Consider the following 16,082-nt stretch of genomic DNA (forward strand, 5'->3'; position numbering starts at 1 on the left):
GAAGAAATAGGAACTGCAACCAGGTGCCTCAGAAATCTAGATTCCCATAGAAAACCAATTGAAAACACAGTGAACTCAAAAAAGGTTTTTCCTGGATGGTTTGTCCTCGGGGTTTCACCTGCCAAATAAGTTCTGCTATACTCATAGACATTATTTTAACAGTTTTAGAAACTTTAGAGTGTTTCCTATCTAAATCAAATTATATGCATATCCTAGCTCTGGGCCTGAGTAGCATGCAGTTTACTTTGGGCACGCTTTTCATCCGGATGTGACAATACTGCCCCCTATCCCAAATAGGGTTTACAAACCCATCACCTACAGAGAGATGAACCTGGAGAAGAGTCACCTAAGCAAGCTGGTCCTTTGACTATGTACAGACTCAGTGAGCATAGCCTTGCCATTGAGAAAGGCTGCTGTAGGCAGACTTGGCTCTCAAGAGAAGACAAGCTATGTGCACATTGCGCAGAAAATGAGGTGGAAACTGAGCTGCACTTCCTAACCTCCTGCCAAATGTATGACCATATTAGAGACACATATTTCCCTCAGATTACACAGATACACAAAGAATCCGAAAACAAACACAATTTTGAGAATCTCTCATATCTTTTGATGAAATACCACAGTTGGCAATCACAGCAGCAATATTTGTGACCTGTTGCCACAAGAAAAGGGCAATCAAACAACATAGTAAATACAAAACATATTTATGTTTATGTCTTTTCCCTTTTGTAATTATTTGCACATAATATGACATTTGTAATGTCTTAATTCTTTTGGAAATGTTGTGGGTACTGTTAATTATTATTATTTATTTCACTTTTGTTTATCTAGTTCACTTGCTTTGACAATGTTAACATATGTTTCCCATGCCAATAAAGCCCTTGAATTGAGAGAGAGAAGAGGGAAGTGGAAGAGGAAAGGAGAAGAGAAAGAAAGAGGAGGGCAGAGGGCAAACTCCACAGAACTAGTTTCAATGTATTGAATCATTTGGGAGTCTCTGGATTTTGGGTTCACTTTTACTTTAAAGCCCCCATGCTGTCTTTTTAATTTTATGTCATCGCTGTACAGTATGTCTAATAAATCACTGTGTGTTTATTTTATGAAAATAACTTCAAACATATTTGTAATAATTTATTTACCTGAGCCTCCTTTTGCCAATGAAATAGTCAATCTGTTTCACCTGTCTTTGTGATTGTCTCCACCCCCTCTAGTTGTTGCACATCTTCCTCATTATCCCCTGTGTATTTATACCTGTGTTCTCTGTTTGTCTGTTGCCAGTTCATTTTGTTCGGCCATACCTACCAGCGGGTTTCCCCTTGCTCCTGTCCTGTCGATAGTGCCTGTTTTCCCGGTTTTGACCTTTCTGCCTGCCCTGACCCTGAGTCTGCTTATTGTCCCGTACCTTTGCCCCACTACTCTGGATTACTCTGGATTACTGAGCTCTGCCCGCCCTGAGCCTGTCTGCCGTCCTGTACCTTTGCCCCGCTACTCTGGATTACCGACCTCTGCTTAACCTGACTCTGAACCTGCCTGCCATCTTGTACCTTTGACTGCCTGTGTTCGATTTAATCAACTTTTGTTACTTCAACATTGTCTGCACCTGGGTCTTACCTTGAAACTTGAGTGGGCGTATTGATACATATTTACATCCACAGCCCTGGTTGGCGGATAGGATCGTCTAGACTCAAGAGTCTACCCCGCCTACCCATCAAATTTTGCAAATAAATTATGATCAGTTCAGGATGTCATGATCTGGGCCAAAAACTCCATCCTACCTGAACAGGCTGTAATTCCAAGCATTTCTTTCAGACAGCGCTCACAAAAAAAGTGCATATAAAAAGTGCTCATAATTTTTATTATTTCAGAGTGTTATTTCAAGCACATAGAGTGGAAATATCAGTAAAACATTTTGACGTCACTGCCCCTTTAAGTCAAGTTCCTCTGAGTTTGGTGGTTGGGTTGGTAAGGGATTAGTCAGGGGTGTTTTAGGAGTGTTGTAGCGTTTTAGGGGCTGATCGCGGAGAGAAGAACTGCTGTGTACAGTAGGTCCTACCCTGTCAGATTTGGAGAGATTATTTGGCTCTTCTGTACATCAGCTACAAGGGCAGTGAGACGCCATCTTAATTATCTGCTGTCACTCTGCACCAAACACCTCAAACTGACACAAACTGGCATCCTCATTGCCAAATAACACCAGTGAAACATACCCCAGGGCAATATCATGGTCAATTTAATGTGATGTGAAGTCAAATACTGTTATAGTTAAACCATTGATTATTATGTAAAAGAGGTGTCTGAATCACAATGATCTTTCTGTCATGAATCTGGTAGAATATTTGGTTTCAAGTATGTGTTGGATGAAATACTTTTTGAAGAAGTCGTTGTATTGGCTTGTTTATTTGAAAATACTCAAATACAATGAAAAGATGATTTTCAAATACAAATACCTAAATACACATCTATTTCAGCCAACGTCTGCTCCAAAAAGGGTACTAGATGTATTTCCTTTTTTTTTTTTTTTTACTGAAGTCATCTTATACCTTGGTGACATTTTCATACGATACAAGACATCAAAGCAATAACGAACTGAACAGAATCATCACAATAACAGGCAAAACAAGGGATTCATTCCAGTCCAATTTTATTGAGGATTCCTTTAATATATTGTTCTTTCTGCATTTAGACACTAAGGCTTCAAGCCGTTCACGCATGTACAGATATAGGGTCTTAATATGAGCTAGTTTGCTACAGCAACAGGACATGTAAATTATAATGTGGATTAATATGTATGGACATTTTTGTAGGGGTTGATACATTGTTAAGGGAAAATAAAGTCTGACATTTCAAAGTGGAAATTACAAACTTCAGAAACCTTTTTAAACATCAAAACACCACACGTTTTAAATTACAACAGGGTGATCAAATTAAGTTCCTAAATCTAAAGACAATGCAGCTTTTAATGTCCCCACTTTTGCTGAGATTGCATTGACGGTAAACGCTGCAGATGTCTGCTCAATCGGATATGACCTTCACGTCAAACGCACTATAACATGACTCTAACACCTTTTTGGATTGAATCGTGGCCTAAGCAAAGACCAATATGAACAGACAACACCTCAACTTCTATTTACTGCAATTGTGCATAAGAGTCTAAATATTTAACAGTTCCATGTCAATCTTCATTATTATTTGTATTATTATTATTATTGTATACAGTATTAAAGTAATACATACATGATCCTGGGGCTTAACATGATCTAATACATTGCATTGAATCAACACAATTGATCTGAAATACAGCATAATCCAAGGGTGACTCATATGGGTTAGCACTGTCAAGATGTTCATTTACACTTATTACAGGGCACAAGTCATATTGAAACATTTCATAATTTAGGTAACAAACTGAAAATGGAATTGCAGTTTCTATTTAATTGTGTAGTGCTTGTTGAAGGTTCTAGGCACAGTCATCAATTAGCAGCACTTCAATTGCATTCTCTTACTTCCCAATTAAGCAATTGAAAGGGACAAAGGACCAACAACATGTTCAACTTTTGTGATTTACAAAAACCGTCACGCCACATGACTATAACACAATCCTTTGTATATGGATATGATTCACTGTATGGGAATGGAGCGCTCTAATAGGTTTACAAACTGCTGGAGATTGTCATACATTCTCATTGGTATCAGCACAACATGGCATGAGAACCAGGTTTAAGTCATTGTCATAATTTGAAAGGGACAAAACAGAGTAATGTTAAAATGCAAATTAATCCAGTATGATGCATCATTGCATTTATGGAGTTCACTAAAAACGTTGTGGTTTTTTTCTATTTAATTTATTTATCCCCAAAGATACATCTCTCTGTCAGCTTGAGGTAATGGCACCTGGTTTTACTTTGGCTCAAGAACCCAACTCCATTCAACAATGTCATAGGAGTACTTCAGTCACACAGACTTTCTTAAGTTTGATGTTGACTTAGGAGACACATCCAAACACAGATGCTGATGTAATAAAAAATCAGGTTCTTCCCCTCTTGAACTGTGCATTTCACTGTGAGGATCTATCAGTCACGCTTGGAGATGTTTGATGGCAGGACATTGAAAAAAGCATCCGAGTTAGGTGAAGTCGCTAACCCCTGCCGTGACGAAGAGTCCTTGGAGGATTGATTGGTCCACTCTATTTCTGATGTACATGACACCGTCCAAATAGTCTATGAGCGACAAATTCACTCAAACCTTTTAAACAAAAAAAGAATAGAAGCAGGCCAATATTGTATAACTTTGAAACCATAGGATTCTCTGTAAAAAAAATCCAGCAATATTTCAAGCAATAATAAACTTAATTTGTATAAAAATAGATTACTTTAGATATTCTTAGATATTTATATACAAAAGTGACACGAGTAAAACAGCCAAATGTCCATGTCTTCCACTTATTCGACAAATTAGGTGGTTATTGGTCTCTTACTGGCAGTTGAAATCAATCCTAGAGAGAGAGAGAGAGAGAGAGAGAGAGAGAGAGAGAGAGAGAGAGAGAGAGAGAGAGAGAGAGAGAGAGAGAGAGAGAGAGAGAGAGAGAGAGAGAGAGAGAGAGAGAGAGAGAGAGAGAGAGAGAGAGAGAGAGAGAGAGAGAGAGAGAGAGAGAGAGAGAGAGAGAGACTAACTTCTTAGTCATTGTGTGAATGATATACTGAGAGAGAGAGAGAGAGAGACTAATTCTTAGTAATTTGTGAATGATATACTGAGAGAGAGAGAGGGAGACAGACTATCTTCTTAGTCATTGTGTGAATGATATATTGAGTGAGAGAGAGAGAGAGAGACTAACTTAGTCATTCGTGAATGATATACTGAGAGAGAGAGAGAGAGAGAGAGAGAGAGAGAGCGAGAGAGAGAGAGAGGGAGAGAACTGTTTCCCTCATATCTCAATAGGGGTGCATTAGTCCCAGCCAATTCCACATGTGGGACATTGTAAAGAACATACCATTTGAGAAATGCTCAAAGCGAAAACAAACCCTGGCCATCTGAAGTGCTTGGATAGGAATGAAGGATGTTTTCTAATGACTCAATAAATAATTTAGCATTCATACTTGCTGAAGACGTGGAAAGGAATGTTAGTGGCTCTTACCAGATCTCTCAATCCTTGGCTTTATAATACTGCAGCTCAATGTCCTTAATGTTGCGGCATGCCCTGTGGAACATGTTACAGTCCCTTCAGATATTATTCACACCCCTTTACTTTTTCCAAATTTTGTTGTGTTACAGCCTGAATTTAAATGGATTAAATTGAGATTTTGTGTCACTGGTCTACACAAAATACCCCATAATGTCAAAGTGAAATGATGTCTTTTACAAATTAATAAAAAATAAAAAGCTAAAATGTCTTGAGTCTATAAGTATGAAACCCCTGTCACACCCTGACCGTAGAGAGCTTTTTATATCTCTATTTTTGGTTTGGTCAGGGTGTGATTTGGGTGGGCATTCTATGTTCATGTTTCTATGTTTTCTATTCCCCCCACCCCCACCCCTTTACAACCCCTTTATTATGGCATGCCTAAATAAGTTCAGGAGTAAAAATGTGCTTACCAAGTCACATAATATGTTGCATGGACTCTGTGATTAATAATAACGTTTAACATGATTTTTCAATGACTACCTCATCTCTGTACCCCACACATACAATGAACTGTAAGGTCCCTCGTCGAGCAGGGAATTTTAATCACAGATTCAACCACAAAGACCAGGGATGTTTTCCAATGCCTCATAAAGACGGGCATCTTCAGTACTGGTAGATGGGTTAACAACAAAAAAAGCAGACAGTGAATATATGGACTGTTCCTGAGTGATCTAGATCAGCTTGAAAATCCATGGCAAGACTTGAAACAACCAACTTGACAGAACTTGAAGAATTTTTTCAAGAATAATGTGCAAATATTGTACAATCCAGGTGTGCAAAGCTCTCAGAGACTTAGCCAGAAAGACTCACAGCTGTAAGGGGATTCTAACTGTATTGACTACTTATGTAAATGAGATATTTCTGTATTTAATTTTCCCAACATGTTCACTTTGTCTTTATGGGCTATTGTGAGTAGATGGGTGAGAAAACAAATCTATTTAATCCATTTTGAATTCAGTCTGTAATACAACACAATGGGTTAGGTTTTAGTGAAGACTAGTCAAAGGTATTGTGAGGGTGAGGTAGCATGTGCTCATTGTGTAAATATAGGCTACTTAAGTTAAAACAGAACAGACAGTTGCTGCAGTTTTATATGAATAAATGAATCAACAATACATTTATTTAAATGAATGAATTCATCTGAACATGTGGAAAGACATCACTAGGACTGAACGTGCCAATAAACGTTAGCCTATTTATAGATTTTCATTTCCAGAGAACGTTTGAGTAAAAATCAATATGACACTGAGTTGGAGTTGAGTATAAATTGCAGATGATCATCTTGAGCCAAAACCATAAGTTCATAGCCTGACGATTTCTGTGACTTTTGTCTGCACCATCGCCATGTCTGAATGTTTGTGTTGTGGTTGTTGCCTAGCAATAGTGCCGCCCTGATTAATGTAAAAAGCCTTCAAAGGACTACACTAGCTTTTCAGTTTTCTGTTTTTACCACCATGACATTTAAGGATCATATTAAATATAATTTTTTACCTCTGGTTTTCAATTATGTTGGCACTGTGGAGAAGGGCTCGGAGTCTCTGAGAAATGAGAAAAATATTCAATTAGACTTCTATGTAGGAATTAGAGTGGGATTGGTTAGCAGGGTTAATCCCCACATGTGGAGGCAGATGTAAGTAGTTGTATCTGACAGCTTAGTTGGGCACTACAATTGTTTGTTCAGTGTGTGTTCCCTCTTACCTTCTTCTCACTGAATAGTGTTGTGATGAGGAGAAATCCACCGCACATGGCTCCAATGAAAAAGGCTGTCTGGTAGTAGGTGCTGGAATCGTAATGACCAGTTTTCCCATTCTGGAATTTCTTCTCTGAGCCTTCACTGGGCCTTTCTGAAATAGGAGTGTCATCCACATCTGTCTTCTCTGACAGGATATCTGAGGGATGATGGCATGGTATTTAAATGGCATGGTATTTAAGATTATTCTACATGGTGAAATAGTATTTCACAGCAACATGCATTACTTTATTGTTTCCTTAAAATTCATTAAAACATGCTGAATTTGGTAGTACCACATACTTATGAATACTTTCTTTAAAGTATCAGGTAAATATCAGGTACATACCAGAGAAAACAGCCAAATCTCTATGCAAGTGAATGTGTGTATTTTGAATCAGGAGGAGGACACATAAAGTAGTTCAAACAGGGTGCTATGCTACAGTATTTACCTGTGCTCAAGACTTCCTCATAGTATGTTCTAGTATGTTTTGACTCAGTCTTCCTGATTTGGCCCAGGACCTTTGTAGTGGTGTGTAGTTTGTCTGGCTCCTCCTCTGTCATCTTCAAATGTGGAGATGCTTCAGTCGTAGTGCTCCCAATCGGATGGTTCCAGGCATGTGAATATCTCTCTGTGCTTGGGTATGTTTTTGTAGTGTCCTGTAGTTGAAGGGTCTCTGTTGAAACTCCATCCTGGAATATTCCATAGTTCCTGGCGTCCAGTGACCTCTTGGCCAACACATAGGCAGTGCTCTCATCACTACTGAGGGTGATGCCCATCACCTTGTACAAGAAAGGGACAGGTGTGACCAGCTTGACCCTAGGTACAACAAAGAGATTGTGGGGTGAACCTGCTGCTCCTCTCCCTGCTGGTTTGTCTGCAGAAGCCTCCATCGCCCTTTCAGTCTGGGGGTAGTAAAAAGCCTTGTCCTTGGAGCCAACAGTCTCCAGGAGAACTAGGCTGGGAGGGGAAGACACTAAAGGGTGGTCTGTAGCAGAAGGGGGGTTAGAGCCTGTTTTATAGAGTGCAGAGTCTGACTCAGTTCCAGTGGGTGGAGGTGGACGAGAGTCCCAGTGTAACTCCCCCTCTCTGCCCTCTCCAAGTGAATGTCCATCAGGGACAGTCACCTGCAGCTCCCTAAGGGAGGGGGGTCCTACGGTACCAGGACTCCCTAGGAACACCCCAGGGTCAGCGCTGTGGGTACCCAAGGGTTGGTGAGGAGGCCTGGGTTGCATAGCTGTGGTGGGTTGGGAGAGGGTGGGCTGTGGGGGACTGCTCCATACACTGTGAGAGACCAGGGAGACATCAGGGGCCACCGGACCCACTGTTGGACATGTACACTGGTGTTCCGGTTCAGGTTCAGCTAGGGGCAGATGAGAGGAAGATGTAAGGGGTTTGGTAATCAACCAATCTAACTATCCTGCTCTCGATCCACCATTCATAGCGACAATAGTGGTAGGTGGATTGTTTGTCCAGATCTGAAATAGGCTAACTAGCAATCATACCATACATAAAAGCCTTCAAATCTGCATATATTTTCTATATGAATCCACATGAACAAAAAGGAATAGCTGATAGGCAGCGGAGAGGCCAGGTGCATCACTGCGTATGAACAGTGAAGACATGAGACACGCAGCTCAAAAAGCTCCCCTATATACGTATCTTGTTTAGGGACAATACAATTATCGTACCTAGACTAGCCTACAACACCACAATGTAATGATTAATTGCAATATTGTTTTCAAATGAGTACCAAAGTCTACTCTAGGCGGCAGTGAAATCATAATTTGAATAACAGCGCAGAAGCTGTGTGATTTGAATGTTTAATTCCATTTGGATTGGTTGTGAGTCTACTCTCCAGTATTTATACAGTCTAGAAAGGCACAGTAGCAGGCCAGTCTGGCTGTATTTCTACTTCTGATAATGAGATCTGTTGCAGATCATCATTCTCCCAAGTCATCCTATAATAGGGAAAGGGGGATACCTAGTCAGTTGTACAACTGAATTCCTTCAACTGAAATGTGTCTTCCTCATTTAACCCAACCTCTCTGAATCAGAGAGAGGGGGGGGGGTGCTGCCTTAATCAACATCCATGTCTTTGGCACCCAGGGGCAGAATGGCAGAATGACAGATTTTTACCTTGTCAACTCGGGGATTCGATCCAGCAGCCTTTTGGTTACTGGGCCAACACTCCAACCACTAGGCTACCTGCCGTGGCCACATATGCTCCCTGAAATCTTAGTTTACACTCTGCCTCCTCTCCAATCGGAGCAGCTCGCACACCTAGAACCTAACACTTCAATATAGCCTAAATGTGTGTCATTTAACTTTTAAAATGTTTTGGCTTTTATATGTGGCATAAACACAGCCAGTCACAATATTTTAATCTGATTAGGCTCTTCAAAAGTCTCCTGTAAGCATACACGCGTTCATCCCAAATAGAATTCCTGCATCCTCAAAGTAAAGTACATGTCGGATGAAAAATGTCACAACGTCATGGGAAAGCATGCAATCCACAGATTAAATAAGTTATGATGAACTTCACAGGGTGGTGAAAGTACACGTTGATGAGCTAGATGCTCCTTTCAATAAATATTGAGGGTCTTATTCTGGTGATAATTACATGATAATTGACGCTTGGCTGCCATTTGACAGATAAAAATAATCTCACAGTTTTGTCCATAATAATCTCATTGTGTAGGTTATACCAACACCGTATCTCTGAGCTATTGGCTAGAGCACACATGCCAGTACAAGAGTGGGTACATTCACTATACTGTACCTATACAAAAATATTTTGTGACAAAACCATCAGTAGGCCTAGAGTTGAAAATGAGATGGAAACCCATTTAACTTGAATTTTGTGTTCGTTACAATTGAATTGAACTGCAGAAGGTATTTGTATGTTCACTACATATTTACTTAAGCACAGACTTTTATCCACAGCAAGTTAATTTTATGGACACAAAACACTGATGGGAAAATGCACATATTTTTCTTAAGCAGATTTGAGAATATTTGCATGACAATCTGTGGTCAACTGGATGGTAACCTACAGACACCCTAAACAACACAGTTGCAGTTCTGACATACGCTATTATGTTTGTTTTAACAAAAGAAACTGTGTACACCTGCGACCCAAACTGGCCATTGTGTTATTAGAAAAAATATGGCCTTCATAATATCCACTGATGTACATAGGATGCTGTATATAGCATTTTGTAAACATACTAAACCAAAAAAGAGATAAATAATATTTGTCCAGCCTTTGCTGCTATGCTTGCAGATGCGCATAATAACCTACGACCCCCTAAAAAGTACGTAATAACTCCAAATATAAAAAATGTATCTCGGTTGTTGTCAGTGGCGATTTCAGCATGTAAATCTTTGAGGGGAAAACCTTTAAAAATGTATTAAGACGCATGCCAACTATGCCACTACACAACAGTAAATAATTGCACTATAACAGTGACAAACAGTGTCCATAAACTGTTAGGGCCTACATAAAGCTGTCCCAACAGCAGAGCTTTCTTTTCAGCACCATGTCGTGAATCCTTACCACCTCTACACCTGACTATCAGCGGAGCCTTGTCTGGCAGCGAACAGTTCATTCAGCCTCATTTACTGCCTTTTTAAAAAACATAGTTGATATGGCTGACTTGTTTAAACAAGTGCTGTTTCTACTGACAATTGACATACAAACTATGGCATATGGGAACGATGAGCTGATAAGAGGCAATCCAGGATTTTTATTAAGACATTAATGAGCAAGCCAAGTCAAACGTAGTCAATAAAACTATTTGTTCAGCACTTTTGAAATGTACAGCGACAGAGCTCAGAACATGGGCCGTTCTTACAGTAATTTCCCTGAACACCAAGCCAGAACCGTAGGATAAATAAACGGGGCATATAAACAGACAATGAAAGCTTTTACAATATTCGATGATGACATTTCTCTATTCCAGGCTATGTGCACCACCAGCTCAGAACAGTAGGCAGGAGTTATGAGAGGGAAAGCGACCAATTTATTAGGGTGAGGCACATGGGCCACTAACAGCTTACTACACAACATTGTTGTGTCTTTGGTATCATTAAACTGAAGACTGTTAGTTTATCGAATCAATTCTCTGTAATTATTATTACGTGACTAACTACTCAGGTAAATGTAATTAACTAGAATGTCTTGGCACCAAGGAAAATAGGTTATACTTTTCCTAATATAACTTTCAGATATTTTAATATATGATCAATTAGTCTTCTAATTAATTAATTATTCTTTACCTCACATTAGTCTCATTCCAAACGTCGTAAACTGTTGGTTATCTGCACAAATACAGTCTTCATTATGAATCCTTCATACATTAATTGTCTCAATCATTTATTTATTAACTAACTAAATAATCACAGAAATGCACATACAAACAAACAAAGTAGATATGGTTACAAGGAAATGATAGGGGATGTGCCCTAGTGGGCTAAACCGGTATTACGGATTTGTGGACAAAAGGGAAGTGGGTGTAGACTGAGAAAGGCGGGAATTATGCAAATTAGTCACAACACACTTGATGATCGTATTCATTGAAATGCTAAACGTTTGCACATGAACGCTCACTCATTCGGGAATAATTGCAATCAATATATATATTTATGCTCAGTGTGTCGTTGTGATCTCTGTTGGGATCGTTCGTCTTTCTGTTGGAGAGTTTGTCCGCCCTCTCTCTCTCTCTCTCTTTCGTCGTTAGAATGGATAGTTCAGAGTAACATTCAGCAATGTTGTTATAGAATAGATGTTTCGGCGGTTGTCGGCCTTCGCATTCAATGGTATAGAATTCCTAGCTGCAGACTAGTAATTAGTATCAAAAATGTGCTCTTATTCTGTTGGTATCGATAGTCTCGGAGTTTCAACAAGCATTACAACCTTAGTTTAATCGAGGTAAGCTGGTCTGAAGAGAATTCCTCCCTGTGGGGGTTATATTCGTAACAGTAGAAACGGGCTGTCCCATGATGTCAGATCAATGTCTGTGCTCATGGGGCGGGCCAATGATTTAGTTATAATTGAAAGTGAATTGGAGTTTCCTTCATTAAACAGTTTAAAATCACATTACATAAGTTCACAAATAGTTTAATCTTTACTCATTCATTTTATACAACAATTAGATGCAAGCCTCATAACTGAGACTCTTGTATAAACAGAGTTATGGTAATGTGGCTGTATTGTCTCAAATGAGTTTCAGAAAATTGTACAACACGGACCAGTTCATAGCTGGATTCTTCCCCGACCGTGTGCTCCTTCTCCAAAACATGGAAATTGCTCAGTTCTAAAGTTCTGTGATGTGGAAGAGGTTCCTTTGTTCTCCTGTGAACCTTACTCCCTCTCTACTCTGGCCATGAGGAGAGAACTCCTCTAGGAATTTATGACCTGCCTAACAAAGCCTGGGTGTAGGGGGAAGAGAGAGAGGTGGTGAGAGAGAGAGGGGGATGGTGCAGAGAGGGGGGGGTGGTGCTGGCTGTACCCAAAGAGGGCCACGTTATGACAACATACACTTAGTATTACTTTCTTTGCTACAATATACATATCTCCCTATGAAAATGTTGGTCTCACCATGAACAGGAAGGTGGCGAGGCAGTCCTTCTTGTGGGCAAATTTTGTCATCAAACTTTGTCATCAAAGTCTGCCATTCTCTGGATTGATGGTGCATTCAAGACAACTGGGAACTCCAAGAAGAAGAAAAAACAAGGTTGAATCATGACATCAGTGATCTTCATGTCAGAGCTTTAGAAAGAGGCCCGAGTTCCCGACTTGGAATTTTGAGTTCTTTGACCGTTCAAAACGCATTTTCCCAGTTGTTTTTTTCCAAGTTGTCTTGATCTCACTGAACTCTGAGATTTCCCAGTTCTGAGTTACCAGATGTTTTGAAAACAGCAGAAGTCATGCTGGATTGACAGCATGGCCAATGTACTCAACCTTTTCTGGCCCATGGAGTTGCATGTGAATGTTTTTCCTTTAAAGCTTGGAAAAGAGACCCTTAAACCAAGACTTGGACCCCTCCACTGAATAGCAGGCTATTGATTGCTTTACAACGCTTGCAGTTAGCCACTGATTCCTTCCAAACCACTCACTGTTCAATTTGCGATTTCCGACTTGTTGTGTAATGTCCAGTGGCCAATGAGCACAGATACATTTTATCTATAATGTCTCTTCATATGACAAGGAGTTGAAAAAGATTTGCCAGTAGATTCTCGACTTGATTCATGATGATGACTGCTAGCTAAGATTTTGAAAGTATGATGTTGACATGATCAGGCCAATCAAAGCTACGATAGATATAACGTGATTTGACATTTTATCTGTGGCCAATGACCTTGAGCCTTCTTGGATCAGCACCCAAGGGACTTGAATTGTTTTGCTCTTCCTGTAGATTTTGCGGTGACGTAGTGTCCCCATGATTGACAGAACACTGAGCCAATCACAGGGCAACTAGAGAACATTACCAACACCTACGATCTGTATTTTTCCGCTGGCTGCCCCACCACCACAGAAAGCACTGAGTTAGGCTGAAACACCTTCATTTTGGAGCTGCCTAACTCAAAAAAGACAAAAAGAGACAATGTTTGTAGGTGGCTATATTAACTCAATTTTGATTTTATTTATTACATTGTTTGCAAACTGATATGTCTAATAAAAAGCATGAGCTGGCACACACCCAGAGACAATTATTTAGTGTAAAGGTACTGACTAACGGTGAATAAACTGTAAATTATAAAACAAAGAGTCGCACACTCCGAAAGTATAACCTCCCAGTAATTTACCGTGTAAAAAACACCAATGTTTCGGCATCACTCTGTGCCTTCTTCAGGGTAATGCCATGAATGCTTGAACCAGGTTATGTAGACAATTAGTGCAACCAATGACAAAAGTGAGGGGTGTGTCGTAATTGCTAGGTTGATCAGAATGAATTGAGCTAAACTGTTAAAAGACAATAGCCCATAGCATATTGGATATATTATGCCATTAACATTAGCATAACATTAGCATAACATTAGCATAACATACATTATTTCATTTAATTTTACCTATATATTTCAATATTTTTGATTTCATTTAAAATATTGTTACATGTAATAGTTTGGTTAAACCATAATAATAATAAGCATCATCAACAATGGGAACATAGTAGGTGCACTCTGATAAGATGTAGAAAGAATACATTCATTTACAAGCCCTGTTCACAGAATATATAATTGGTCATAAGAAGGGCCTGAGATCAAAGTCAATATTCAGACCACTAGGGGTCAAAGTTTTTAAATAGGATATCCAGTAAACCTCCCTCTGTAGTAGTAGGATCTCCATGTTACCTCCTCTCCTTGGTAGAGCAACATGCTCAAAGCCTCTACATTTGAGGGAGGAGATGGGATGGTTAGTGTTGGATTTTGGGTAAACTTTGAACATTGCTAGACTACAGGACTGTTTTGCTATCACAGACTGGAACATGTTCCGGGAGTACACCATACCAGTCACTGGCTTTATCAATAAGTGCATCGAGGACGTCATCCCCATAGTGACTGTGCGTACATACCCCAACCAGAAGCCATAGATTACAGGAAACATTCGCACTGAGCTAAAGGGAAAAGCTGCCGCTTTCAAGGTGCGGGACTCTAACCCGGAAGCTCATAAGAAATCCTGCTATGCCCTCTGACGAACCATCAAACAGGCAAAGCGTCAATACAGGGTTAAGATTGAATCGTACTACACCGACTCCGACGCTCATTTTATGTGGCAGGGCTTGCAAACTATTACAGACTACAAAGGGAACCACAGCCATGAGCTTCCCAGTGACACAAGCTGATGAGCTAAATCCCTTCTATGCTCGCTTCGAGGCAAGCAACACTGAGGCATCATGCATGAGAGCTTCAGCTGGTCCGGACGACTGTGGGATCACGCTCTCCGTAGCCGAAGTGAGTAAGACATTTAAACAGGTCAACATTTACAAGGCTGCGGGGCCCGACGGATTACCAGGACGTGCGCTCTGGGCATATGCTGACCAACTGGCCGGTGTCTTCACTGACATTTTCAACATGTCCCTGATTGAGTCTGTAATACCAACATGTTACAAGCAGACCATCATAGTCCATGTGCCTAAGAACACAAAGGCAACCTGCCTAATGACTACATACCCGTAGCACTCACGTCCGTAGCCATGAAGTGCTTTCAAAGGCTGGTAATGCCTCACATCAACACCATTATCCCAGAAACCCTAGACACACTACAATTTGCATACCGCCCAAACAGATCCACAGATGATGCAATCTCCATTGCACTCCACACTGCCCTTTCCCAGCTGGACAAAAGGAACACTTACGTGAGAATGCTGTTCATTGACTACAGCTCAGCGTTCAACACCATAGTACCCTCAAAGCTCATCATTAAGCTAAGGATCCTGGAACTAAAAACCTCCCTCTGAAGCTAGATCCTGGACTTCCTGACGGGCCGTCCCCAGGTGGTGAGGGTAGGTAGCAACACATCTGCAACGCTGATCCTCAACACTGGAGCCCATCAGGGTGCTCAGTCCCCTCGTGTAGGTTGAGAGCTTCAAGTTCCTTGGTGTCTATATCACCAACAAACTAGAATGGTGCAAACACACCAAGACAGTTGTGAAGATGACACAACAAAGCCTATTCCCCCTCAGGAAACTGAAAAGATTTTGCATGGGTCCTCAGATCCTCAAAAGGTTCTACAGCTGCAACATTGAGAGCATCCTGACTGGTTGCATCACTGCCTGGTATGGCAACTGCTTGGCCTCCGACCGCAAGGCACTACAGAGGGTAGTGTGTATGGCCCAGTACATCACTGGGGCTAAACTGCCTGCCATCCAGGACCTCTATACCAGGCGGTTTCAGAGGAAGGCCCTAAAAATAGTCAAAGACCCCAGCCTACCCAGTCATAGACTGTTCTCTCTACTACCACATGGCAAGTGGTACTGGAGTACCAAGTCTAGGACAAAAAGGCTTCTCAATAGATTTTACCCCCAAGCCATAAGACTCCTGAACAGGTAATCAAAAACATGGACTATTTGCATTGTGCCCCCTCCCAACCAACCCTTCTTTTATGTTGCTGCTACTCTCTGTTTATCATATATGCATAGTCACATTAATTATACATTCATGTACATACT

The 16,082-nt window shown here is 40.5% G+C and overlaps 1 protein-coding gene across 2 annotated transcripts in view; it reads right to left on the minus strand.

The window, feature by feature from the left end:
- Window positions 1–2,624: 2,624 nt before the first annotated feature.
- The window catches only part of csf1a (colony stimulating factor 1a (macrophage)), a 32,937-nt gene continuing 19,479 nt past the window's right edge, over window positions 2,625–16,082 (minus strand). For both annotated transcript variants that reach the window (XR_004210087.1, XM_020482255.2), the window contains 5 exons: window positions 7,361–8,272; window positions 6,878–7,068; window positions 6,671–6,717; window positions 5,132–5,194; window positions 2,625–4,492 (listed from right to left, as the gene is read on the minus strand). Coding sequence is in view for 1 of the 2 variants with exons in the window: in XM_020482255.2 (XP_020337844.1) it covers window positions 5,140–5,194; window positions 6,671–6,717; window positions 6,878–7,068; window positions 7,361–8,272 (1,205 nt within the window). In the remaining variant the exon portion in view is untranslated. The remainder of the gene's footprint in view (window positions 4,493–5,131; window positions 5,195–6,670; window positions 6,718–6,877; window positions 7,069–7,360; window positions 8,273–16,082) is intronic.

Source organism: Oncorhynchus kisutch, linkage group LG5 (assembly GCF_002021735.2).
Source record: "Oncorhynchus kisutch isolate 150728-3 linkage group LG5, Okis_V2, whole genome shotgun sequence".
Lineage (NCBI taxonomy): Eukaryota > Metazoa > Chordata > Actinopteri > Salmoniformes > Salmonidae > Oncorhynchus > Oncorhynchus kisutch.